This window comes from Pongo abelii, chromosome 9 (genome assembly GCF_028885655.2).
Source record: "Pongo abelii isolate AG06213 chromosome 9, NHGRI_mPonAbe1-v2.0_pri, whole genome shotgun sequence".
Classification (NCBI taxonomy): domain Eukaryota; kingdom Metazoa; phylum Chordata; class Mammalia; order Primates; family Hominidae; genus Pongo; species Pongo abelii.
The window spans coordinates 20,773,906-20,801,757 of NC_071994.2; the positions used below are offsets into that span (position 1 = coordinate 20,773,906).

At 56.1% G+C, this 27,852-nt stretch overlaps 1 protein-coding gene across 13 annotated transcripts in view; it reads right to left on the bottom strand.

Annotated features, from left to right (window-relative positions):
• DGKZ (diacylglycerol kinase zeta) overlaps nt 1-27,852 on the bottom strand; it is a 47,408-nt gene that overhangs the window by 10,331 nt on the left and 9,225 nt on the right. Inside the window, exons 1-7 of one of the 13 annotated variants that reach the window (XM_054524388.2) lie at nt 8,410-8,490; nt 3,156-3,899; nt 2,743-2,851; nt 2,395-2,490; nt 2,063-2,137; nt 620-676; nt 159-227 (exon numbers count right to left, since the gene is read on the bottom strand). In XM_054524388.2, coding sequence (XP_054380363.1) covers nt 159-227; nt 620-676; nt 2,063-2,137; nt 2,395-2,490; nt 2,743-2,851; nt 3,156-3,886 — 1,137 coding nt within the window. In that variant the 5' untranslated portion in view covers nt 3,887-3,899; nt 8,410-8,490. Of the gene's footprint in view, nt 1-158; nt 228-619; nt 677-2,062; nt 2,165-2,394; nt 2,491-2,742; nt 2,852-3,155; nt 4,747-7,007; nt 7,095-8,409; nt 8,491-22,338; nt 22,697-24,582; nt 24,891-27,852 lie in introns of those variants that run through there. The other 12 variants (XM_063728437.1, XM_024254819.3, XM_054524389.2 and 9 more) reach the window with 12 other exon arrangements.

Here is a 27,852-nt window from a genome sequence, read left to right on the forward strand (position 1 = left end):
GGGTGTTTGAGGACTGAAGGCACTGCAGCCAGGCTGAGAGTCAGCCCCGGACTCTGCACACCAGGGCGTGGTCAGTAATTGGCAGGCCACACTGGCCACACAGCCTGGGCTCAGGTCCGCAGGTGCAGGTGGCGATGTCCTCGGGCAGGGCCTCTCACCTTCCCACAGTGCCGACACTTGCCGTCCTGGCGTCGTCTGTGTACCCAGTGGTGCCGTACAAAGGTTGGCTGAGGGAGAAGGGGAAAAATGTCACTGGGTGAGGGGTGGGCAGGGGCACAGTCCTGAGGACTGCCCACATGGCTCAATACAGGGGGCTGCAGGAAGCGCTCTGCAGTCCTGCGCATGAGTGGAGGAGGGGCTAAATACTCTCTTCATGGCCTGGGGGAGGCTCAGACTCAGAGGGATAAAGAAGGCTGGGAAGCACCAAGAGGCACAAGCTGTCCCATCCCCTCCGCAGGCAGCGCTAGTTAGGCCTCCGCATGGCAGACCTCAGACCTCAGACCTCAGCGAGCAGTAGCCTAGAGGGAGCCGAGCCCCCTGGTGGCACTCCAGGGCACTGCGCAGAGGCCCATGCAGGAATCTTAGGGTGGCCCCATCCCTGACCACCCTGGGCACTTACCTCGCGGACATTCCTGGAGCCTGATTCACGGAAGGACGGCTTACAGCGGAAATTTATCTGTGAAACATGGCAGTGACCACCAAAATGTCAGAACCTCCCTTCGGGGTCAGGTATGTGGTCACTCCCTCCAGGACAACCCAGAGTCATCCTCACAAGGCGGGGATACCCCCAAATCATCACGAGAGTCCTTGAAACACGAGATACCTCCCGTGAGAAGCCCTCCTGCCTCTCTGCCTCCTCCTCACTAGCCAGAGGGATCTTTGCTGCTTCCACCCACTACCCAGGAAGAGGGGGAGGTTGGGAGCTTCGGGTCCATCTCCCCCACTAACATGGGACCATGGTTTGCTCTTTTTTTTTTTTTTTTTTTTTGAGACAGAGTCTCGCTCTGTTGCCCAGGCTGGAGTGCAGTGGTGCGATCTCGGCTCACTGCAACCTCCACCTCCCGAGTAGCTGGGATTACAGGTGTGCACCACCACACCTGGCTAATTTTTATGATTTTTAGTACAGATGGGGTTTCACCATGTTGGCCAGGCTGGTCTCAAACTCCTGACCTCAGGGTGATCCACCTACCTCGGCCTCCCAAAGTGCTGGGATCACAGGCGCGAGCCACCACACGCGGCCGCATCCTTTTCTTCCTCGCCCTCTGGCACTCCCGACCTGGACACATGCAGCCAGCCTGGCCCCTGGAGACCTTTAGCTAATTTGTGGAACCCTAGCTCGATTTCCACCTTAGATGATGAGTGTACAGTGCTTGGGGATGCATTTCTATTTCCCTTCGCATAACTGTCCCTACTTCAGCCTTATTGGAGGTATAAGGAAGCCTCACTTTACAATTCAGAGGCTGGGGAAAGCAGCCTGTGTGAGCCTGCCTGAGCCACTCCTAGTCTTACAGTCTCTCTCGTATGCTGGCCTGGGTTTCTGCAGGCTGGGAAGCACTGCCCCTCCATGCGAACCCTTCTGCCCCTGGCCTTGACCCGCCTGCCCAGTGCTGCCTCCACCTCTAGAAGCACTAGTGCCCAGACATGCCCCCAGCTGCAAATGCACAGTGGACAATGGCCCTTGGGGGGAAAGGTCTCCACAGAGGCAGGGTGTAGCCACAGCTGAGTTATGAAGCTTCAGCAAATCAATGGTCTCTTCTAAGCACTAGTTTGGACATGGTGAAATGGTACAAGGGCCACCATTTGTCAATTCATTCCATTGAATGATATTCAACGAACCCACTAGGCGCCAGGTTTGTTCCAGGCAGTGGGGATACAGCAGCTAATCAGTGAGGAGCCAGGATTCGAACGCAGGCATTTGGCTCCAGGGTCCTTGACTCTTCACCCCCCAGTGCTGGGTCACTCCTGGCAGGCCATGTTTGTATAAAGTGTGGGCGTGTGTGCACGTTGAAAGAGCCTCAGCACCCAAAGGGCAGGGGCGGGCAAAGCTAAGCTACCCACCCACCTTCTCCAGCTGCTCGATGCAGGGCGTGTGCACCACAATCTTGCAGGCTGCGCACTTTCTTCGAGACACGGACTTCTGCTGCAGGACAGGAAGAGAGGGCCCCTGAGGCACCAGGTAAGTCTATCTCAGAGGCTGCCTGCCCCAGCACAGCTGCCCTCTGTGTGCACTGGGAAGCCCCAGTCCTGGCATCTGGACAAAGCCCCTGCACCCCTCACCATCCTGGGGTGGCCCACAGCAGGGGTGCCAGGGAGCGGGCTAGATCCCACCTTCCCGGAAGGGCTGCGGCTGCTGGCTCCACCAGCAGGGGGCAGCGTGCCCCTACGAGCACTCACCAGCATCCTGGCTACACAGTACTGCTCCCCAACGTAGCAGAAGTCCCCGGACACGTTGGTCTCGAACCAGATGTGCTCCCCATATGTCGCTGACTCCTAGCCACGGGATGGGCTTGCTCAGCACACGCTGGCCGCCCAGCCCTCCCTCCCATCAGCCCCCGCCCACCCGCCCTCTCCCAAGACAAACCCGCTCCAGTGCCCCGATCGACCCTGCTCTGTTTCGTCTGCCCCACTGTCCCAACCCTTCCAGGCTTGGCTCTCCCAGCTGCCTGTAGTGCCTCCACCCCCCAACTGCGCCTTGGCCAAGAGTCCAGAGGGGCTGGGACCCAGGGGTGTTCAGGCACTCACGCTCCAGTCCACTGTGCTCCGGATCTGCCGCTCTGACTCGCTGCACGGGGCCCCAGGGGTGGGCGGAGGGGGGGCCAGGTGCTGGAGGCCCGACTTGGTGATGGCTTTCCTACAGAGGAGAAGACAGCTGAGGAGGGGGCTGAGCACTTGCTGACCCTACTTCCTCCCACCTCCTCGGGCCTCTGCCCTCTCCATGACCTCGGCAACAGGGAGGGCGGAGGAGCCTCCTAGCAGCCCCAGACACTAAGAGGCTCCCTGCAGGAGACATGGCCTTTTGGGGTACGCTAGCTTCAGGGCACTGCCCAGTGTTCCCACATGGGGAACCCTCAGCCAGGCAGAGCTTCAAGGCCCATGCCCAGGCCAGACCCACAGGAGGTCACACCACTCGCCCTCCTGGCCACAGCTATACCTACGCGAGCAGGGCGCTCCAGGCCTGGGGTCCGGCCGCCTTGCGCCGTAGGGCTACCTGGCGCCTGCGGGACAGTGGGCGCACACGGGTGGGCAGCATGGTGCCGGCGGTGGTGCCTGAGGCTCTTCGGCCCCCAGGGCCAGGGTGCTGGCCTGAGGGCCGCCGCTGGCTGAGGCGCCGATAGTAGCCGTGCAGGCCCCAGAGAGCGTGGTCATATACGGCATCCGCGGGGAGCAGGTGGGAGGAGGCTCGGCGCAGGTAGCGGGGTAGGGGCAACAGCGGCTGGGCGCCCCGAGGTGGGGGTGGCCCTGGTGTCTTGGTGCCTGGCTGGATGGCGCTCGATGCCCCGGCTACCACGTCCTCCTGAACACCCTTCTCCTCCTCATTCATGCTCACAAGCCCGGTCAACAGCAGGGGTGCGCCCAGAAGCTGGGCCCCCGCAGTGGTAGGCTGTGGGGTGGGCACCTTATCCACGATGAAGCGGGGGTTGCAGGAAGGGGGAACAGTGCTGGAGCGCCGGCGGCTGGAACCCCGGGCCCTCACCCCGCAGCTCAGGAGGCAACCCTGGAGCTGGGCGCTGGAGCGGCGCCGCTGTGCCAGTGAGGAGGAGGCCTGCCCAGCGGGGGAGCGACGTCGGGCCTTGCCTGTGGGCAGCCCCACGCTGCTGGGCCGCCGCTGCCCCTCTCCGGGGCCTGGCACCTTCCACCGGAAATGTCTCCTAAAGAAAGTCTCCATGGCAGGCGGTTGGCTGTTGGGCACAGAGACCAGGGGCATCAGGAGCTGGACCAGGCCACGGTCTGTCCTGTGTCCGGGAGCCCATTCACAGCCTCTGTCCCATGAGAAGGGAAGCAACTCCTGAGGGAGGGAGGGGTCACTGCAGCCTCTGACCTCCATGTGAGGATCCCAGGGGTGCTCAGGGGAGCCCACGTTTACAGCTGTTGGGGGCACTGATGCTCTGCCCTGTTGCACCCTAGGGAGCCCTGGAGTCCCAGGGAGGTGGGTGCTTCAGGCTACCCCTTCTCCCCCCATCCAGGCACCAGAATCCACAGAGCTCTGGGCCTAAAGGCCTCCACCTGCCCTGCCGGAAGCTGATGGAAAAGAAAACAAAAAGAAAATGGGGAGTCAGTCTGCCTGGATGGAAGGCGGGGCCCAGGGCAGGGCTTCCCACTTGCTGGGCCTTTGTTTTGCCACCAACACGGTGGGGGCAGGTTAGGTGTCCCCTCATGGGACATGGTGCAAACCAAGCTATAACAAAATGAGGCTCTCCGCAAAGGAACTTAATCCTGACAGGACCCCCAGAGTCTCTCAGCCCATAGCCTTGGGGTCAGGCTGAAGGTGACTCCTGGAAATGGAGAGGGTCTAATATGTAGCTCAGGGGAGACCAGGTCTCAGGGAACTGGAGAGTCGCTGTCTGGCTCACCCGGGAGAGGGGCTGCTCAGTCTCCCTTCACACCCAGGGGGCTGCGACAATAGGCTTGGGCCAAAAGCAAAGCCTTCTGGATTCTGGGTGTGTGCGTGCCTGTATGTCTGAGGCGCTGATGGTAAGAACTTTCTGGTGCTCGACTGCTCTGTCTCACCTTTCTGAAGGGACAAAGTACGGATACCCCAGGGCGAAGCTGGGTGATACTGGGAAACCCTTCTGACTCTGCGGCTGATGGAGCCTGTGACTGCACATTCTTCTGCGGCCCTGACGCTGGAAGCCCCGATACTCACAATTCCAAACGCTGCACAGCCCAGAGCTCCCTCCTGCAGGGAGGCAGGAGCTGTGGGCATCATCCTAGCTCCCACCTGGACCTGGCCTCCCTGGACCCGGCCTCCCTGGACCCATCCTGAACTCATGCTCTTCTCCCTCTGCCAGCTCACCTCAGCCCTGCCTACTCTTCTTCACAGCCAGCATTGAGCTCCTGTGCCCTCACCTCTCCTAACAGTGGGGGAAGGGCAGCCTGCCTGGCATGGATCAGGATGGCGATGCCTCCAGGTACCTGAGGCCACCTGTGCCCCACAGCAGGTGATCTCCTGGGCCCTGGTCCTGGGGAGAGACTGGTGGGGGATGCATCCTGACCCCTGGCAGCCACAGAGGTCAAGGTCACAGCCCTGGGACAGTGCTGCCCGGGGCTGACAGGAGAAGTCCTGTGGTCCCCTGAAGGCTGGCATTAATTAGGCATGGTGGGTGATGCCCTGGACGCACGGTGGGCAGGAGGAAGGATGAAGGCAAAGATGAAGGGCTGGAGGAGTCAGGCCCAGGCCGCACGTCTAGCACCTTCTCCTTCCATACACTGCACTCTGATTTGCTACTGCCCTGCGGGTCTTGAGTAGCTTCAGGCGAGGTGCAGGGGTGTTGGGGGAGAGATGGACAGGGTGGAGGTGCCTAGGGAAGCAGAGTTCTGCACAGCTCAGCTCTTGGTCTCTGCCTATTGGAGTTTCCAGCTGCCTCAGATGACAGGGAGGTCAGGGCAGTGCTCTTATGACCCCAAATAGTGCCCCACTCAAAGCAGACCACCTGGGCCAGAGGGAGCTGCAGGGGCAGGACAGCAGGCATGGGTGGAGAGCGCTGGGTCTCCCCCAAAATCACCAGTGTCACGGCTGACATTTATTGAGCCCCTATGTGTCAGGCACTGTGCTAAGCCCCTGGCAAACATTTACATCATTTCAAAAACTGCAACCCTAAGGAATAGGTACTGCATCACACCGCGTTCCTGATGAGGAAGTTGACGCAGAGGTGACCTGCCTAGAGTCCACGGCAAGTCAGTCTGGAGCCAGTGCTGGAGCCCAAGTCTACCTAACGGCAAAGCCTGCGTCCCAGAAATGGGGTGGGTTGCAGGGTCCTTCCTCCTGGAACATGAGGCTGGGATGGGGTAGGAAACGGAACCAGGTAGGGAATAATAACGAACACCTGCTACGTGACAGGCCCTGGGCTAAGTACTTTATCATCTCGTGTAATCCTCACCACAGCCCTGTGAGGTAGGCAGGACCCGCAGCTCCATTCTAGAGATGGGGAAACTGAGGCTTCAAGAGGGCCAATAACATGCCACGGTCCCACGGCCAGTCAGCGGCATTAGGGACCTGAACCCAGGTCTTCCCGACCTGGGGCCTGCTTTGTGTCGGGGAAGAGGAGCCTGAAGGCCCAACTGCCCCCTGCCGTCAGGGCACCGGCCTGCTAGCCCTCCCCAGGGTGTCAGCTTTCCCCGCCTGCCTGGTCAGGCCGCCCTGTGACAGCTGCCCAGCCTGGAGGAGATTAGTCACCCGGACACACCGCCTGATGCTAGTGTCACCCAGAAAACAAAAGGCCACAGTCAGTGGGGGGAGGTGCCGCTGCACCCGTGGGCGGCCGTGAGGGCTGAGCCCAGCTTGCGGCCCCAGACCTGCACTGACAACCGGGGCCAGGACCCCCTCGAGAGACAAGGGCGGCTTACAGGTGCTCCTGTGGTGCCCGGCTCCACACATTGCCAGGCAGCCCAGGTCCACATCTGTCCAGGAGTCTCCTCAGCGGCCGATGGTGCCACCCCTCCCAGCAGAGTGGGGTGGGCAGGGCCAGCAGTGCTGTGTGACTGTGTGCAAGTTGGCCCCTCACGGGCCTCAGTTGCCCTGTGTGTCTGGGGAGGCTGTCAGAGTGGCTTAGCTGACATTTTGTCACAGGCTCTCCTGCTGGGCACCCATGCCTCCGTGCTCCCATGCCCCTCCCCGCAGGCCTGAGCTTCCTGTTCCTCTGGTCTCCATAGAAACCTCTGTCCCTGGTCAGCAAGAGCCTGACTCCTCACTTCCTATCTCTGCTGGGGCTTCTCCTGGGCCTTGCTGGAGCCCGCCCTGGGCCTGAGCCTCTCCCATAGCACAGCTCTGCGTGACAGTGTCTTCTCACCTCATGCTCTCGGTCACCTCCACCTCGCCACACAGTACGTGTAAAGGTCACCCCGAGGGCTTCAACACCAAGAGCACAGCAAAATGGCTGTCCCTCGGTCTCCGGGTCGGGAGCCTGTTACACCAACGGGGACAGGATGGGAAAGGACTCAGGGGACCCCAGCAACCCTCGGCCGGCTCTGGGGCCTGACAAGGACAGGGCCTGGGAAAGGACAGAGGAAGTCAGGAGACAAGACCATTGGTGTCTGGCCGTGCACCCTTGCTGGACAGTGGCTGTGGCTGCGGGTGGCCGAGCTGCAGTGGCTGCTATGGGGGCGGGCAGGCCAGAGAGCTTCATCGGCTACAGCTGGAGCGGACAGGACACCCACCCTCCAGAGCCCAGGCCATCTCATGCCCTGTGCTAGTTTCAAGGGCGTTGGCATCCTGAATCTGCCATTGCCACCCTAGGCTGATCCACTAACCTTTCTGAGCCTCAATTTTCTCATCTGCAAAATGGAGCTCACACCACCTGGTTCAGAAGATTGGCATAAAGGAGGTCTGGATGCGATGACAGAGGGAGAGTGCCTGGTGATACCTGGCAGACAGCAGGGGCCTGGCAGGGCCTACCCCCACCACAGACACCAGAGCATGTGATTGTGCTACCTCCTGTGCTCTGTCTGCCCACACTGAGGCCGGGAACCCAGAAAGGGAAGCAGGAGTGCCCAGGGTGGCCACCACTCACCGCATGAGGAACAGAGCCGGCCACAGGTGCCACCTGGGTATCTGCTCGTGCCATGAGGAATGCCCTCTGCACCCGGTACCAGGCCTAGCCCCCTGAGTTGCTCTCACAGGATACCCCATGAGACTGACCCAGAGCGCCCACTCCACACCCTGGGCAGGGCCTCGTCTGCCTTCTGCTCCGTGAAGGCTGGGCATGGTGCATGGCGACCCCACCTCCAGCAGCCCCAGAGCAAGGGCCTGCAGCTGCCTCCCCAGAACCCCCTCGGCTCTGCTCCCACAGACCTGGGTTGGAGGGAAGGAGGTGGGGAGGCTGGAAGGGAGGCCAGTCCCTCCCCAGTCAGCCTAGGGGCTGGGGAGGCAGAGTTCTCCCTTCCCAGGCTGAGACTCACCACAGGGATCCTGTCAAAAACAACAAACAAAATGTACCTCGGGGAGCAGGTAGGCCAGGCTGGATGGTAAGAAGGCGACCAGGCCAGTGAGTGTTTACTCGGCAGGGTCTGCCCTGGCTCAGCAAGAGCTTGGAGGGACCCTTTTCCATCAGCTTCAGGAACCTGGCAGGGCAGGCCCCTTGCCTAGGGATGGTGGGGCCTGGGTCCACCCGGATCCAACCCTCCCCACACCCACCCAGCCAGATACAGAGGGAGGAAGCAGAAAGCAAGGAGGGGCTGGGGGCCCCTTTTGACCTGATCTGGAAGGCAGGGCGCAGGCGGGAGCTGGGGTCCCCAAGGCCGGGCTCTGGCTCTAGCTCCGGGCTGGTGGCCTCTGCTGAGCAAGTCCTAGTTTGGAGAGCTAGCAGCCGTGGCTGCTCCTCTGCCCCCTCCCGCTTGTCACCCTCCTCCCCGCAGCCTGAGACAGCCGTTATGAAAATAACCCGATTGGTAACCGAACGCACTTCCTCTCCCAGCGGCGGCTCCAGGCCCTGCAGCAGGCGACGGGTGGGCGGACGGGCACACAGCGCACGAGCGTGCCTCCCAGCTCCTTTTCCCAAGGTTCCCAGAGCCAGGCTGGGTGACAACCCAGTGGCCTCCCTTCCACCTGGCGCCCAGTACAGCCCAGCCCATGCCTCAGCTTGGGAATGAGGTCTAAGGAGGGAGAAGTGGGAGGGAGAAGTGGGAGCCAGGCCCTTTTGGGGGGGGCCCCCACTAATGCCCCCTATTTAGCCACCTAATGCCTTCTCACGCCCACTGGACAGGTTTTCTGAGGTCTGGGGAAGCTAATCACACCGGCTCCAGACAAAACAACCACAAAAATAAGTATCTGTGGAGTGTTTCACAACTTACAAAGTATTTTTTCACCAGCATTACAAATGGGAGGCTGGTATTTCCCCTGTGCAGACGGCACTACTGTCCCACTGAATAGAAGGGGCACTTGAGGCTTGTGGAAGCCTGTGACTGCCCATAACTCCGATTTGGTTGAGCTGGGACTCCAGCTTCTGGGTCTTCTGGCTCTGCCAAGCTAAAGAACACCCAGAAGACACCAGTCTGTGTTACATGTATCCTGACCGGAATGCCACCCCCACAACTCCCAGTCCTGACATGGTGCCCTAGGGTCTGGAGTGGCAGCTGTCCAACTGCCTGATCCCAAGACCTCTTTAAACTCTTTTTTTTTTTTTTTCTTTGAGATGGAGTCTTGCCCTGTCACCCAGGCTGGAGTGCAATGGCATGATCCCAGCTCACTGCAACCTCCACCTCCCGGGTTCAGATGATTCTCCTGCCCCAGCTTCCCGAGTAGCTGGGATTACAGGCACCTGCCACCATGCCCAACTAATTTTTGTATTTTTAGTAGAGACGGGGTTTCACCATGTTGGCCAGGCTGGTCTTGAACTCCTGACCTCGTGATCCGCCCGCCTCGGCCTCCCAAAGTGCTGGGATTACAGGCGTGGGCCACCGCACCGGCCTTTTTTTTTTTTTTTTTTTTTTTGATGAGGAAAGGGGCGAGGAGCTTCCACGCCCTCCCTGGGCACACCATCCTCCAGGAACCTCCATGTGTTCAGCAACTTGAAAGCTCCCAGACCCCTTTACACTCTCAAAATTGGTGAAGATCCCAAAAGAGTTTTGTTTTGGGGGGTGACAGCTATTAATATGTATCATATCAGATATTAAAACTGAGAAATGTTTAAGATACTTATTAGCTTAAAACAGTAAGCCCATTACATGTTAATATAAACAACACTTTTATAAATAATTTTCTAAAAAAAGTTAGCAAAAAGAGTGGCATCATTTTACATTTTTTGCAAATCTCTTTAACGTCTGGCCTAATAGAAAGCAGCTGGATTCTCCTGTCTATCCCTGCATTCAATCTGTTGTGACATGTTGTTTTGGTTGAAGTTTATGAAGAAAATTCTGCCTCACACAGACATGTAGTTACAAAAAGAAGGAATATCTTTAACAGCCTTTCCAGGTAATTATAGATTTTCTTTGCTACTACACCAAAATATGACAAATGATAGTTTCTCAAAGGTTAGTTGCAATGTGGAATCTAAAACCGTATCAGGCCAGGCACAGTGGTTCACGCCTGTAATCCCAGCATTTTGGGAGGCCGAGGCGGGCGGATCAACTGAGGTCAGGAGTTCGAGACCAGTCTGGCCAACATGGCAAAACTCCGTCTCTACTAAAAATGCAAAAAAAAAAAAAAAAAAAAATTAGCCGGGCATGATGGCAGGTGCCTGTAATCCCAGCTACTCGGGAGGCTGAGGCAGGAGAATCGCTTGAACCTGGGAAGCGGAGGCTGCAGTGAGCCAAGATCATGCCACTGCACTCCAGCCTGGGCCACAGAGTGAGACTCCGTCTCAAAATAAATAAATAAATATAAATAAATATAAATATAAAACCATGTCAATGAACTTTCCACTGGACTACCTTGCATTTTGACTTTTGTTAACATCAAGCACCAGTCATTGGAAAATACTGGTTTACCGAGTTATGCAGATCTTCCAAATGGTGACACATTTTATTTATTTATTTATTTTTTATTTTTGAGATGGAGTCTGGCTCTTGTCGCCCAGGCTGGAGTGCAATGGCACAATCTCAGCTCACTGCAACCCCAGCCTCCCAGGCTCAAGTGATTCTCCTGTCGCAGCCTCCTGAGTAGCTGGGATTACAGGCATGGGCCACCACGCCCAGCTAATTTTTTTTTGTATTTTTAGTAGAGACGGGGTTTCGCCATGTTGGCCAGGCTGACCTCGAACTCCTGACCTCGTGATCCGCCCGCCTCGGCCTCCCAAAGTGCTGGGATTACAGGCATGATCCACAGCACCTGGCCTTATTTTATTATTTTTTTTGAGATAGAGTCTTGCTCTGTCTCCCAGGCTGGAGTGCAGTGTTTCGATCTCAGTTCACTGCAACCTCCTCCCAGGTTCAAGCGATTCTCCTGCCTCAACCTCCCGAGTTGCTGGGATTACAGGTGTGCACCACCACATCCAGCTAATTTTTGTATTTTTAGTAGAGACGGGGTTTCATCATGTTGGCCAGGCTGCTCTCAAACTCCTGACCTCAGGTGATCTGCCTGCCTCAGCCTCCCAAAGTGCTGGGATTACAGGTGTGAGCCTCCACACCTGGCCCACATGTTATTATACAATACCAAAAATCACACTAACTTCACTACTGATCTCATCAGAAAAATTTTAAGTCCGAGGAAGCCGTCAGGCTCTAGGAAGTGAATAAAAAGTTTCCAAAATTCTCATTTTTGCTCAAAAGCTCAAATTTTATCATTGGCAACAAATATTTTATTATTTATTTTTAAAAAATAAATGTAGAGATGAGGTCTCACTATGTTGCCCAAGCTGGTCTTTAACCCCTGGGCTCAAGTGATCCTCCTGCCTTGGCCTCCCAAAGTGATAGGATTACAGATATGAGCCATGGTGGCCTGTGCCTGGCAACAAATAATGACACTGTTTTGGAAGTGACAAGCTCATGTCATGCACTTTTGAGAAAATGTCTGCCAAATACCTACATCTGACTAGTTTGTCTATCAGGTGTCCAAGTACAAATAGTGTTCTTAAAAAAAAAAGCATCTAGTACAGCTTACAACTCCATCGAGTAAGAGCTTTTCCTCATCACAGTTTGGTTTGCAGCAAACGTGCCTTATATATATTTCATATTCCTTCATGTAAAATATCAGAAGGTATAGGTACGCAAGGGTCTAGACTTTATAAAATTAATGATCTTCACTACTTTTAAAGAAATGTACGTATGGAGTAAGGACTCTGACGTTGGGGCCCCTGCCTAGATTCGCGTTGAGGGGCCAGCAGTTTTACCCACCACTGCTTTTGTGCCATCAGCACAGCAAAAAAAAAAAAAAAAAAAAGGCAGGAACCAGGGTAGCTCTGAAAATAGTTTTGACTTTATCAAATCCCTGAAATGGGTCAGGGCACCCCCAGGACCATACTTTTTGAGAGCACTGATTCAGAGTGAATCTGCCTTCTCCACCCTGGCAGACGTGGCTCCCGCGGTGTGGCACTAAGCCTCCTGTGCTGTGACACAAAGCCTTGGTTCTAACCAGGCCAGCCTATTCTCTGTGCCCCAATCTGGCTGTGCCTGGCTTACTGCTGTGCCGCCACACCTGGCACGCCTTCTGCCCTGAATACTGGCCTCCCTCTCTACCTGATAAGCAGCTGCCTGCTCACAGCCAACGGCACACCCCTCCTACTCACACAGCTCCGCACTGCCCATTCGGCTCCCCTGCCACTAGAGCCCTGGGAGGCCTGCTTCTTTCAGCCCACATTCCTGCTCCTCCACCAGACCGTGAGCTCCTGGGGGGCCACGCCCAGCATGGTGCCTGGCAGTGAGTCCAGCGTTTACTGCTGATCAGTGCAGGAGGAAAGAACAGGGAATTCCACAGGGGAGGGGCCAGCGCCTTAAGGGAAGAGAAAGGCTTCTTCCACCTTGGGTAACCACATGCAACAGCTGACCACAGGCTCCAGCTGGCTCAGGCCACTTCTCTTTGTTGGGTACAAGAGGATGGCAACAGCCTTGGTTTGGGTGGCCACCTTCCTCTCCTCTCTAGAGGACCCCAAGAGTGACACCTGGAGGCCCCTTTCTGGGCTGGGTGCTATCGCCCGCTCCATGTCCTCCATGGCTTTCTCATGAAAACTAAGTAGTCGGTTTGGTGACACGAAGTCGGAAGGGGAGGGTGGTGGGCAAGGAAAGGGGAGGAGGGGCTGTCTCAGAGGCTTGGGGGCTAGGTAGGGATCCTAAGCTGGCCTGAGCTCCTTGGTGAAATACCCCCAGTCTCTTCTTTCACATCCTGAGTCCCTGACTCAGCCCCTGCTGGGCCTCAAAGAGATGTTTGTGCAACAAATGACCAACCCATTCCTTTAGAGCCTCCCTCCAAGCCAGACTCCCGCAGCCACCAGAATTCATCCTAAAGCACCCAATCACCTTTTACTGACTCTCCTGTCAGCTGAGCAAAATGCAAAGACCTGGGGCTGGCAGGCAACAGGCCTCCCAGCCTCCTCTCTGCTCTTTCATATTTTTAATGCTGTATTTGACACTTACATAACTCACTCCACCAGACACTACTCTAAGTGTTTTACAAATACTAAGCTACGAATCCTCCTAAGAATAGTTGGTATTCTTATCCCCATGACCCGTATCCTCATATTGCAGATGAGGAAACCGAGAGACAAAGCGGTTAAGTCATTTGCCTGAGGTCGTGCAGCTAACAACATGCTGCAGTGCTGGGGTTTGAACTCAGTAGTGTGTTCCATGGCACATACCCTCCACCCCTCAGGCTCCACCCTGGATGCTTCTGGCAAACAAAACACCGCGGGTCCCTTTTCCACGTGGCACCACGTGGCATCCGGTGGTCTCCCTACCTGGAATACCACTCCCCTCTCTACTCAGTGAATTCTCCCTCATGGTTTTCCTCTCAGACCCTGGGCGATCAGCACTAATGTGCAAGTCTGCATCCCCGGCCAGGCTGTGAGCCCCAGGGCCTCACACTGCTTCTAATGGCATCCCCAGAGTGTAGAAGTGCGGGGTGTGGTTTGAAGAGTGAATGGAGGGAACAGCGCATGGTCTGGACTCAGCCTCATGGATCCCGCTGACAGCACAGGCTTCAGGTGGGCACAGAGCCCCAGGAGTGGGCCAGCTCCCGAGAACTTCCTGCTGCGCTGGGTGGACAAGTCTGGGCTGAGCTCTGGTGTCTCAGAGGCAACACTGAAACCGATCCCTGATGGGAATGCCGATATGTCTCCCTTAGCCTCCCAAAGGGGCCCCTTTGTTATAAACCCCTCGCGGGCCCCCACTCTTCTCTGGTGACCATCCCATCCTTGTCTTCTCCTGTGTCTGCAGAGGGCTCCCATTCCCCATCTGCTGGGAGAAGCATTTCCCCCTCACCCCTCATTCAATATTAACACCCCAGCCGGGCGCGGTGGCTCATGCCTGTAATCCCAGCACTTTGGGAGGCTGAGGCGGGCAGATCACCTGAGGTCAGGAGCTCGAGACCAGCTTGACCAACATGGAGAAACTCCATCTCTACTAAAAATACAAAATTAGCCAGGTGGGGTGGCGCATGCCTGTAATCCCAGCTACTTGGGAGGCTGAGGCAGGAGAATCGCTTGAACCTCAGAGGCAGCAGTTGCAGTGAGCCGAGATCGCGCCATTGCGCTCCAACCTGGGCAACAAGAGCGAAACTCCATCTCAAAAAAAGGAAAACAAAAAAATTAACACCTCCCCCCTCAACTTTCTGACCATGTTGCTCTCTCTCATCAGCCCCCAGGGCCCCACCCCACTCTCCAGGCTTCCATACTACTCACACAGGGGACAAAGGCCTTCACAGTAGGTTTAGCTTCAAAGGCCCAGAGGATCTGCCTCTGACCAGCTACATGACCTCAAGCTAAGCCTTTTAACCTGCCTGAGCCTCAGTTTCCTGATCTGATGAATAGGGCTAACGCCCACTCTCATCTCTCTCAGGTGACTGTTGCAGGCTTGAAGGAGAAAGTGTTTGTTCCTGGGAAACAATTCCCCAGTTTACTGAAAGTTTAAAGAAAGAAAATAGCCCGGCGCGGTGGCTCATGCCTGTAATCCCAGCACTTTGGGAGGCGGAGGCAGGCGGATCACGAGGTCGGGAGATCGAGACCATCCTGGCTAACATGGTGAAACCCCGTCTCTACTAAAAATACAAAAAATTAGCCGGGCGTGGTGGCGGGTGCCTGTAGTCCCAGCTACTCGGGAGGTTGAGGCAAGAGAATGGCCTGAACCCGGGAGGCGGAGCTGGCAATGAGCCAAGATCACACCACTGCATTCTAGCCTGGGCGACAGAGCGAGACTCTGTCTCAAAAAAATAAAATTAAATTAAAAAATAAACCCAGAGGCCTAAAAATTAGGACAACTACTTCGGAGCACAATTTGGCAACATCTGTCTAAGCTGAAAATACACACACCCTGTGAGCAAGCACTGGTGGAGAGAACACAGAGGGATCGCTTGCAACAGCGAAAAACTGCAAACCACCCAAGTGTCCGTCAACAGAGCCTGGGCAAATAAGCTGCTGTTACACAACGGAATCGGACATGGAGGTTAAAATGGATCCGTGAGAATTCATGTTTAGGATGGTTAAATCTCCAAAACAATATTGAGGGAAAAACCTAAATGCAGAATATGCCTGGTATACCATTTAAACCAGAGTAAAATCACACGAAACAGCACTGTATGTTGCTAGGCATGAATACCTGTGTAGGACAATTTTAAAAACAGGCACAAGAACATCACACACACCAAAATCAGAATTGTGGTTTCCTCCAGGCAGGACGACACAGGGGCCTCCATCTCTACCTAAAGCAAATATGGCCTAATGCTCAGCTCCAACCAAGCTAGGCAGTAGGTGTCACCTTATTCCGCACACTTTTCTAACGGCAAGATATTTAATGTGTTTAGAAAGATTTCAAAATCATTTCTTAAAAAGACTCCAGAGGCTGGGCACAGTTGCTCAGGCCTGTAATCTCAGCAACTCAGGAGGCCAAGGTGGGAGGATCACTTAAGGCCAGGAGTTTGAGACCAACCTGGGCAACATAGCAGGACCTCGTCTCTACAAAAGAAAGAAAGAAAGAAAAAATGAGCCCAGTATGGTGGCCCCCACCTATAGTCCCAGCTACTCGGGAGGCTGAGGTGGAAGGAATGCTTGAGCCTAGGGGTTTGAAATTACAGTGAGCTATGATTGTGCCACTGCACTCCAGCCTGGGTGACAGAGGGAGATCCTGTGTCCTACAAAAGACCCCTTGAGGGAGACCAGCCCCCTAGAGCTCCCTGGGTCTACCAGAGATGGTTTTGGCAGCCTGTCTCTCACCCTTTCAGGGTCCTCAGGATGGAAGGAAGGTCTCCCCCAAGGGGATGCCTTCCAGAGGTGGGTGGGTGGTGGCAGGCTGTGTCAGTGGGGTGTCCGTGTGGGTTGGGGAGCAAGAACCAGCTTGCCCCCTTTCACAACCGCCCCTGCCTCTCTCTGTAAAATGTCAGCAAGCTGGGGAAGGGGGCGGAGAGACAGGCAAGCTGTTAACCCGAGAGATGCTGGGGCGTGGGCGGTGCGGGCCCAGGCTCCCAGACAGCTATTTTGGCATGTGCTGAGATGGGCTCATCCCTGGCAGGGGAGAGGCCTCTGTGTGGGAGCTCTGAACTGGTGCTCTGCCAGGAGCAAGGGGAGGAGGTCTCAGTGTAGATGAGGAGGATGCTGGGGCCCTCCCTCTCCTCTCAGACCTCTCACCATGAGGCACTGGGTACGAGTGAAGCGATCTTCCCTGCCCCAGGCCAGCCACTGACCCCTGGGTGGTATGGGGGCTCCTCTGAGCATGTCCATTGGGCTTTAGATTCCCTGCGCCCTTGAAGCAAGGAAAAAGATCAGACTTGTCCTCCACGCCAGACCCAGCCCGGACGCCACATGACGACGGGCTCACAGCCCCAGTCTCTTTACCAACGGTCTCTCCCAGTCCAGCCTGCTCCCCCTGACTTGAGGGATCTTGGTGGCCATTCTCCTTTGGGGTCCAGGTCAGATTATCTCATGGATCTCACACCATTGGCACAGGAGGCAAAGACCTTTCACTAAACCCCATGGAGCACTCAAACCTCTTCTTAGGTCTTCCCAGTTTAGGGATGGCAAATAATAGAAGAAAAGAGTACTCCTAAGTAGAGCGGCTCAGCGTCATGAGAAGATCCTTGGGCTGGGCTCCAGTGTGAGCTGGGGGATCCTGGCCAGGCCCCTGACCTTTCTGAGCCTTGGTTTTCTTATCTGCAAAATGGGAATCAAACCAACTACAAAGATGTTATGAAGATCACACGAAACTGATGAATTTACAAGCTTCTGGCAGCTGTTAATCACCAAAGACAGAGGAGCTGGAACGCCACTCCTGTCTCTTCAGCCTCTCCCTCCCCTCCGCGGCCACAGAGCCCTTGGTCTCACTCGAACCTGCTTTCCCGAGCTAACCACGTCTCTGGTGTTTCAGCGAGGAAGGGGGTGAAGAGGAAAGATGGCAGAATGATAGCTCTTCCAGGGCATTTGGTTACTGTTTTGGCCTACCCTCCACACCTGTGACCCAAGTGCCAGCCAAGTCCTGTGCTGAGACCCACACTGCAGGCCGGATGTGGAGCTGACCCCGACACAGAACAGAGGAGAGCCAAGGAGAGCAAGGAATGAGTGCCTGGTACCGCTCAGGGGTGGCCCAGGAACTCGGGGAGCGTAAGACCCCGGCCGCAGGTGCGGCAGATCCCACTTCCTGCACACACTGCCCCCGCAGCTGACTTAGAGGGCTGTTCAAGGAGGCAGAGGGGGCAGGGAGGAGAGGTGGTCAGGCTGTCCCCGGTCCTGTGATGAGGCCTTAATGAACACGGCCCTGGAAGCCCAGCGCGGGAGTCCCAGATGACCCCGGCTAGCTGCGAGACCTTGGCTGAGTCAAGGCCACCTGGCTGGGCCTGGGCCTCAGGGGACGGCAGGGGTGGGGCCAGGAGGCTAGAGGCACCCGCCCAGCCTGCCCTGGGCCGCGCTGATTGGCTCCGCCCGGCAGCTAGATCTGCAGGTAACTTCCAGGGAGTGCATGCGGGTCCCCGTGGGCCTGTGGACTGGCGGAAGGAGAAGCTCCTCGCCCACCGGCCTCCCACAACGGCAGCTGTCGCCCCCTTGTGTCGCTCCAGCGGCACTGCAGGGCAGCCTCCAGGGGCTGCTTCCGCACCTCCCAACTCTCTCCTGCCTTAATGTGGGTGGAAGGGCTCCGGATCCCTGCTTCTCCGAGGGGCCCGCGCGGCCTAAGACTCAGGGCTAACCTACAACTCCACTTCCACCTCTGCCCAGGGGGGCCACTGGCGAATTCTGGAAAGGCCTCCAGGGAGCCGAGGAGGGCAGGCCCGTTTCTCACACTCTCCCCCAGCCCAGCTGCCTGGAGCCTCAGCTTTCTCTCACCAGGGGTCACTAAGTCCTTCCTCTGTCCTTGCCTGAGGGGACACCAACTCTCGAGCTCCTATGCCAACCAAGAATCCTGGGCAGCTCCACATCCCCGGATCTGACCTTTTTGGAGTATGGCATGGAGACAAAATGACAAGAATTGTCATTCCCTCCCCTGACAGCGTTTGGCACAGAGGGAGACTGTGAGAATTCTACACTGGGTCCCCAGCCGGGGCCAGCTGTATACTCTGGCACCTGACCTTGTGTGGGGAGCAAACACGGTGAGATGAACACAGCTCGGCCACTGAGGCCCATTTTTCTTTCCCAAACTTGCTGGAACCCAAGGATTCTAGGTTGTCCCTGCCTCTCACAGCAACCTGGGCTGCTCCCAGCATTAGCCCAGGTGAGACAAACCACTCAAAGAGGTTTCCTTTCGCTCCCAGACACCCTGGCGCCATAGACAGGATTCTCACCTCTGTGCAAGAGGCGTCCCTCAACACGTCCCTCCCTATTCATTGCAGAACCAACTCAAACAGGGGCTGCTTCTGCCCAGGCACCCGCTGGGCACCCTCTGCAGCCCTGACTTCAGGGCCATGCTCGACGGGGCCGTGCGGCAGTGCCTCTAAATGGGACCCATTGTCTCACACTGGTTCTGCAGGTGTGCCTCCTGCCCTCTGGGAGCTTGTGACTTTGAGCACCGTGAAGGGCAGGGGATGGCGGCACAGACGCTGAGGCTCCCAGGGGCTCTGAGGCCAAGGCTCCTTATGTCTACATGTATGAGGTGCCAGGTAATTTCTGATGCCCCTGGGGTGTAAAACCCGCTAATCCACAAGCCCTGTGACCTGCCAGGATCAGGCTGCTGAGACCAGGCCAGAGGATAAACGGGTCCTTCTTCCCGGTGGGTCCTGGAGGAGGAGACAGAGTTCACTTCTCTCCCACTCCTGGCTGCCCAATCCTTAGGGTCAACAGAAGCTTAAATGGAAAGGTCCTGCCTGCCCTCTGCTCAGGGTAGAGGAAAACTAAATACCCTGGGATCAGAGTAGGGCCTGTACCTCCTCTCCTCCTCCTCCTCCTCCTCCTCAGGGAGGAGACTGATAGTTCCGGCAAGAAGTAAGGTGGGATGGAGTTGGGGTGGGAGGAATCCACAAGCTGGGGAGAATCATGGCTCACTGAGCTAAAAAAAAAAAAAAAAAAGAGATGGCAAGCTGCCCCCCCACCCCCCGATTCTGAGAGGATGACGCCAGTTGTGTGGGGCAGAGATGGACTTTAAGGAAAAGCCTCTTTCAGCCCCGTAGGGGCTGCCATTCAGAGACTGTCCTACCCAGAGGGGCCAGGATGGCAAACATGTGGCCCACGTGCCATCAAGACCCCCTGCCAAGCCCACAGCAGACACTGCTAATTGTTCCTGGAACTCTCCCCATGAGCCAGGGTCCGCATGCAGAATTCTCCACCTGGCTTCAGCAGCCACTGCCAACCTAGTTGTTACCCTTGATCTTCCCGTCGGGCCCCTCAGCCCCAAGGCTGGATGTGTGTATGTGGGTGGGGTGGGGAGGGGGCGGGATGGCGGAGATGCAGAGGGTGGACGACTGGGGAGAAGCAAGAGCTAGGTTTAAGAGCCAGCATGGAGCTGGGATAAGATGAAGGGCTGGTTTCAGCTGGGGCTTCGAGGACTTTTACCTGAGGCTGCAACAAACAAAGGTAGCAGGACTAGCCAAGCAGCATTGGAGGGGGCAGAACCCAGAGCAGGTGTACTATTCCACCCTTCCACATGTCTGCCCCCAGCCCCCAACCCTTGTCCCCATCAAGTCAAAGGGAAGGAGGCCAGCCCCAGTGAGCTCCCAGGCCTGCCAGGAGAAAGCGTTTTCCCTTGCTGCTCTCTGCCTGACACTACTGGGTTCTCTGAATGTATTCATTTCTGAAGGCCCTACTATCCCCAGCACAGTGTTCCCAAACAAGGGACACTTCTTACATGCTTCCAGAGGTGCTGCTGAATTTTCTTTCCTCTCATCAGGCATCCTATAAGAGCACTTACACTCCCCAGGGTGACGGACTACTGTGCTTCTCAAACTTGATGGGACATCAGAATCACCTGGGAAGCTTTAAACAATGCCCAGGCCCCACCTCCAGACCTGATGGGTCAGACATGCCAAGGGTAAGATCTAGGAATCTGTATTTCTTAAAGCTCCCTTGGCCATTGTGATATTCCGTTTGGGATCCTGGTATAGAGAAAGGGATGTGGATTTTGGAATCACACCAACTTGACTTCAAACCCTATCTCTATCTCTTCCTTGCTATGTGACTCTGAGCAAATCCCCTCTGACTGTGTTTCTTTCATCTATAAAAATGGAGAAACAGGCCAGGTGTGGTGGCTCACACCTGTAATCCCAGCACTTTGGGAGTCCGAGGTGGGAGGACTGCTTGAGGTCAGGAATTCAAGACCAGGCTGGGCAATGCTGTGTGAGATCTCATCTCTACAAAAAATTGTTTTTTTTTTTGTTTGTTTGTTTTTTTACAAAAGGAAGAATACCACCTACCCTGCTTACTTTAGAGAATTACATAAAGGTATCTGTTGGTTCTCTGGTTTCTTGTTCTTCCTCCCGAATGTGCTCATCCCTATACCCACAAACCTGTGCCCTTCAGAAGGGGCACAGCCACAGGTCAGAAGAACCCAACACTTAATACCCTGTGGGCAGCAACAGGAAGCCTCTGGTGGCGCCCCTCCCTCCCCCTGCGGAGCCTGTGAATACTGGAGGCTACATCCTGCAGAGCTGGGTGTAAACTGCTCCATCTTGCAGGGCTGTGGGTGACAAAACAGAGCTACTGGAAGTTTCACTCCCTGCCCTGTTTTATATGACATTGAAGCCTGCGTGGTAACACAGGAGCCCACGGAGCTCCATCTGCCAGTGTAAGAATCCAGATCTGTGCATGTGCTCAGAGACAGAGTGCAGGTGCAAAGAGTGGGCCCTGGCCCGGGTGAGGCAGGTAGAGGGCACAAGTCAGCATCACGGGTATGCTAGCCCACACGACAGGAGAAAACCGCCCATGTTATTGGTGGGTAAAGTCTACCCAGGGAAGGGGCAGGGCAAAGCTAGGGGCGGGGTGGGGGTGAATGCCACCAAGTCTGGGCAGCTGCAGAAAAGTGAGAGGGAGGCCTTGGGCAGACTCCAGGTGGTCAGAGTTCAGTCTGAGGTGACTCTGGGGTCCTTGGCTGATTGGCTACCAGCTCCTTGGCCACCAGGGAAGGGCAGGGATTGGTCAAGAAGCAGCGCAGGGAGCCAGGTCAGGTACTCCTGGGGCCTCACATCCCTTACCTTACACCACGGCTGCCAGGGGAGGCAGCGGCTCACGACCAAGAGCAGCACACTTGCCATGAACTGCCTGCACTCAGTCTTTCCACACCCTCCCCCCCAGTTCCCCGCTAGAGTCCTGGTCGAAGCTCTGTCACAGGCACAAGATGGTGACATTTGGAGTGCTGGGGGAGGGGGCAAGATGAAGCTTGAACAGCCAGCACAGATTCCAGACTCCAGCCCACCCCATCCCTTTCCCAGCATGGGCTGGAAGAGGGTAGAGAGAGACATGCTGCCTGCCTAGCAGAGGGACGGGCTGGGGTCTCTCTGCTAATTAAGAGCAAGGTAGGGCAGATGATCAGGCACCCCCAACCCCAAGGAGAAGCTTAACATGTTGAACAATTAAACCAGTGACCAGAGCTTGGGGACAAGCCATGTATGGTGACGGTATCAACGGGGCTACGTTCTGCAGATGCCACGCAGTGGTGGTAGGCAACCTGGTCCCACGAAACTCCAAAGGGTGGTGTGATCCCCACCTCAGTGGTGCCAGGAGGCTCAGAGAGGTCCTGTTCTATCAGTGCCAAGAAGGCGTGGGTGACCAGTCCTGGGGGCCCAACCTGCTTGTGCCGGGGGGCTGGGGTGATTCCATCTTCCTGCTGGAGGGTTGGGAGCCGACCCTGCCACCGTACTACACATGAGGCGCATTAGACTGCCGGTGCCAGGGAATGACCCCTACCCAGTGACAGAGCCAAGCCGATTGATCCTGCCCGTGTCCCGGCCCTGGGGGATGACCCCCAGTGGGTGCCCACGCCGAGACGGCTCGTGCCGCCGGTGCCAGCGTCTCCCCGACTCAGTGTCAGTACCGAAGTGGCCCGGACCCCCAGTGGCCGATGAATGTCCCCCGGTGCAGGCGCGGTAATCTGCCGGAGCCTCGGTGCCTGCCCCGCCACCGCCCCGCTCACCTGTGCCCGAAGAGCCGCAGCCCCGGGAAGCGCCGCTTGTTGAGTCGCCGCGGCGCCTTGTCCGGCTCGGGACCGGCGTCGCGCTCGGAGCCGCTGGACGAGGCGGAAGCCGACTCGGAGTCGCTGCTCCGGGCCTCGGGGCTACCGTCCCGCGGCTCCATCCGGCCCTAGCCCCGGCCGGCGGCGGGCCCGCGGGAGACGCCCATGCCGGGCCGGCGGCCGGGGCTCAACACGCCCGCTCCGCGCCGCCCGCCACTTCCATGGCGCGCGCTCGCTCCGCCCGCCCCGCGCCGCGCGCCCCCGCTCCCCACGCCCAGGTGCCCGGGAAGCGGCTGCCGCCGCCGCTCCAGGAAGTGCCGCCAGCCGCGGCCGCAGGACCCCGCATAGCTGGCCGGGCCGCTGCCTGCCCGCCGCCGAGCACGCCCCCTCGGCCGCGCGGTGGCACCGGGCCCGCAGCGCCCTCTGCCGGACGCCCGCTGCGCTGCAGCCCGCTGGGGCGGCCCGAGGGGCGGGGCGATGAATGGGCGGGGCAGCCGAAAGCCCTGCCCCCAGCCCGGCTCGGCCCGCCTGGATGGGACTGAATCTCCCGGCCTGGCACACTCGCGCTGCGCGCACCCAGACGCGCAGTCTTTCCTCCCCCGATCCCTCCGCTACCAAACAACTGCACGCTCACAAGTGTACACTCGCGAGGGCTGCTGTCACCACCTCCCCTTCGCTCTCGCACACCCTGTGCCTACTCATAGCCACTCACAATCTCCACCCATACCCCCTTGGCTCCCCCAAATCGCACCCAGGGGAACAAAAGTCACACAGTGCTCCCCATGCACGCAGAACAAACACATCCCTTACACAATTATGCCCACTCATTACTTAAACCAACACTTCCCACCCCAGCCTTTCGCACTCGGTGACCAAAGTCACTTAATGACTCGCACACACACCAACAAAGAACTCACAAGTTTCTCCTACAAAGTCATCCTTCCACAGCTATTCACAATGGTTTCCAACCTTCTCACCCATGCCCAACACATCGCATTTTCCTGACATAATATTCAACAGAACCTATAGATCTCATATGCTACGGGAATCACCTGCACAGCCCTTACACACTCACAAATACACAGAAGGACAACAGGTACCACACTCTCATTCACAAGCACACATGCCCACACAGAACACACACCTTTCTCCTACATACAAATACCCCCAGGACAATGGTTACCGGTTGCCACATCCCTCACACATATGTATGTGTGTGCATACGCACACACTCCCATCCAGAAATACACCTCACATGCACACACAAAGACACCCCCCCAATGCAGCCGAGGTCGTCTCCCTCCAGAAATGAGAGCAATTGGAACCCAAGCAGTCACCTGTAGGAGCACAGCCATCACACACACCGGGGCTGTTTCTGATGGCCCCCGCAGGGCTGACGAAGGGAGGCCAGGAGCTGGGAAGCATGGTCTTCCACCTCCCCAAACCCTACCACCCTGCTGCCCGCACCAGCTGCCCACTATTTCTGTATGCATGCCTCTCTGCCAAGCCACATCCTGTGTCACCTTCGCTTTCATCCTCCCCTCTTGGGTTCTGGCAGCCCGTTTTCCAGGCTTAGTCAGCCGCAAATAGCCAATGCTTAGGGCTGTGTCCTGCGGGCAAGCCTGTGATTTTGAGGAAGAACCAGCACTCTGAGGCCCAGAACCCTCTCCCAGTTTCCTGCAAGTTGGGAGAAGGTCTGATCAGGGAGGTGGGGCTCCAGCCCTCCAGCCAGCAACTGGTGCCAGGGTGGCCAGGAGGAGGGCAGATCAATCCCCAAGTATGCCTGACAACTGGCCTCTGGGGTGCATGGGTCCCTTTGGGGAAATTTCCCAATGGCTCTTACTCCAAGCTCTGAGAGAAGAGATCAGAGGCAACTGAAGACCCCACGGAGTCTCCACAAGGCCTTGCAGCTGGGTCAGAAATCTCCAGCATCCAGTGCCACACTCCTGGGGGGGCTCCTCTTCCCAGATCCCCCCACTGCTAGCTTGCTCAACTCCTGGCCTCTCTCGAGCTCAATTCCCCCACACAGTCCAAACATCAGAGCTCCCTGCACCCTGCCAATAACTCCTTTGCCCTACTCTGTGCCTCTGCAGAGTGCTGGATGACAGATGGGTGACCCTACTTCTGTCACCCCCCATCTCAGATAAAAGGCTCATAGAGGGACAGAGGTCCCATGCCCACTCCCAGGCCACCCCTTGTACCTACTGTGTCTGGGGTGCCTCTGGTGGGATCTGTGGCACGTCCCAGGAGCGGTAGCGCCACATCTGCCTCAGTGCCCCCGGCCGCTCCCCTTCTTCCGTCCCCAGCGCCTCCACTGGGCCCAGAGCTGAGGCCTCATTGCAACTTCCCCCGGCACTGTGGCCAGCCCCCAGTGCGCTTATCCTGCCCGGCGACTCTCTTCCTCTTTCGGCACTTCCTGACGGGGGTGGGGTCGGCGGGGGGTGGCCTGCTAGAGGCCGCTGGCCGCCCAAGCTGAGGACCACAGGCTCAGGGCTCATAGGCGCCTTCCGCTGGCTGGGGCCAGCTGCCGTGAAGAGCTGCACAGGAAAGCAAGGGGCAGGTGGGGACAAGCCCAGACCAGCAGCCAGGAGGCAGCCATGGGGCTTGCTTGGGCTGGAATCTGCACCTGGGCTCCTGTCTGGTTTTCCTCTCCATTTAACCTGTCTGATTTTCAACTCTTGGTCCTGCTGAGGTCTCCCACTTTATGACAACCACCAGGTACAATGGCTGGGTGTGCCCAGCCCTCAAAGAGCGCTCTCTTCCTAGCACTTCTGTGTGCGGCATACCATCTTACACAGGGCTGGGCATACAGGAAGGTGGTGTAGAGAAATGAGCAATGAGGATGGAGCCTGGAGACATGAGCATGTGTTCTGTTCTGCCTCTTACCAGCTCTGTGTGGCCTGGATCAGGTCATAAACCTCTCAGAGTCCTCTAAATAACTTTTGGGACAAGGTAGGCTATAAACAAATAAACTAATGAATACATGTGCCAGGGAGATTTTCTGAGCCTCAGTTTTCTCATCTGTAAAGTGGAGTAATAGGCCAGGCATGGTGGCTCACACCTGTAATCCCAACACTTTGGGAGGCCGAGGTGGGCAGATCACCTGAGCTCAGGAGTTTGAGACCAGTCTGGCCAACATGGTGAAACCCCATTTCTACTAAAAATACAAAAATTAGCCCGGCGTGGTAGCAGGCGCCTGTAATCACAGCTATTTGGGAGGCTGAGGCAGGAGAATCGCTTGAACCTGGGAGGTGGAGATTGCGATGAGCCGAGATCGCACCACTGCACTCTAGCCTGGGCGACAAGAGTGAGACACCGTCTCAAAAAAAAAAAAAAAAAATTGAGCTCATGGTGTTATCTGAGGAATAAAGAAGAGATAGGAAGGTTGACAAATTAATTCATTCAATAAATACTTATTGAATGCCTTCTGTGCCTCAGGCACCGTATCGGAGAGCATAGCTCTAAAAACAAGGAAGCAGGGCTCTGTCCTCACAGAGCTTAGATTCTAGTGGGCAAGACATTCAGGAAACAATCTACTTACAGTATGTCAGCAAACAAGATGTGCCACAAAGATTGGGAGGCTGAGGCGAGTGGGTTACTCGAGGTCAGGAGTTTGAGACTAGCCTGGCCAACATGGTGAAACCCCCTGTCTACTAAAAGTACAAAAATTAGCTGGGTGTGGTGGTGGACACCTGTAATCCCAGCTACTCTGGAGGTTGAGGCAGGAGAATCGTTTGAATTCGGGAGGTGGAGTTTGCAGTAAGCTGAAATCACACCACTGCACTCTAGCCTGGGCAACAGAATGAGACTCTGTCTCAAAAAAAAAAAAGATGTGCTGTAAAGAAAAATGAAGCCAAAGGAACAGAGAAGAGTGATGAGAGTGACTTAGGCAGGGGGAGGGGATCAGGGAGGGCCTCTCTGGGGAGGTGATATTTGAGAGCAGACCTGAATGAATGGGGAGCGTGAGCTATGTGACTTATCTGGGAGAATAGCATTCTAGGTGGAAGTAGAGTCAGAGCAAAGGCATGGAACAAGGAATGTACTTGTGTCTGGAGAACTACAAAAAGGCCAGCGCGGCCAGAGAACAGGGAGCCAGGGGGAATGCGTTAGGAGCTGGAAAGATCTCCAGAGGCCAAACTGTGCTGGAGTTCAAGGCCATTGTGAGGATTTGGTAAACAAATAGTAGGGCATATATTCACTCTTTATTCTTAGGACTGGTTCTAGGAAGGAAACTGTACCTTCCTCAAGCATTCTTTAATCACCCTGCTCTATAACTAGTTCTTTAGTTGTATATGTGTTTGTTACTGTGAATTTCTCAAGGACAGAAACAGCATCAGTTCTGTTCAATAAACATTTATGCTACAGAACCCTCCAAGATGCTATCCCGACCCTTAAAAACCTCCATCTGGTGCTGTAATCACCTTTGTGTCCCTCATGACGGGAACATAATATTTTTCAGTAAATATTTGTTTAATAAATGCATGCTATGCAATTAATAATTAATACTCAGTAATCATAAAACAATGGCTAATAGTTCCTGAACATTTCTGTGCCAAAAATCTTACTGAATATGTAACATAGCTCTTTGAATCCTCCTAATGACTCTAGGAGGTAGATCTTGTTATTTTCCTCCTTTTTTTGCTATTTTTTTGGCTTTTTTTGAGACTGAGCCTCACTCTGTCACCCAGGCTGGAGTGTAGTGGCGTGATCTCGGCTTACTACATCCTCTGCCTCCCAGGTTCAAGCGATTCTTGTGCCTTAGCCTCCCAAGTAGCTTGGATCACAGGCGTGCGCTACCATGCCCAGCTAATTTTTGTATTTTTAGTAGAGACGGGGTTTCACCATGTTGACCAGGCTGGTCTTGAATTCCCGACCTCAAGTGATCTGCCCGCCTTGGCCTCCCAAAGTCCTGGGATTACAGGCGTGAGCCACCACACCTGGCCTTATTTTCCTCCTTTTACAGATGGGGAAATCAAGGCACAGAGCTGCTAAGCTTACCTGTCTAAGGTCACCCAGCTGGTAAGTGGTAGAAGTGAGAATCTAGCCCCAGAATCTGTGCTCTTAAATAAAACATCCTATTGCTGCTCTAAGGTAGGGGATACAGCCATGTAATGCTCCCAAGGCTCAGTCCCCACTTTTCCACAGTTTCCCTCCAACGCATTATCTCTGAATGCCTCAAGATGGGTCCTATATGCTGTGGCCTCATCGGAGACTCTGTCCACCAGGCCAAGGTCTATTCTGGAAGGAGGCTGTGCAGGGCCCTGCCTTCCCCTTGCAGGCATTTTGCAAGTAGCTCGAGCAGTTAAACAGAGGAAATGGGGCTGGGCTTGTTTTCCATCCGAGGCGTCTGGCAGCCCTGGAGCTGCAGAGAGCAGGAAATGGGGCTCCTGGAGGGGAAGCAGGCAGGCTGGAGGCTTCAAGAAGCAGGGCAGTCCTGACTGTGAGACTAGGGCCACCTTGAGCTTGCACTCCTTG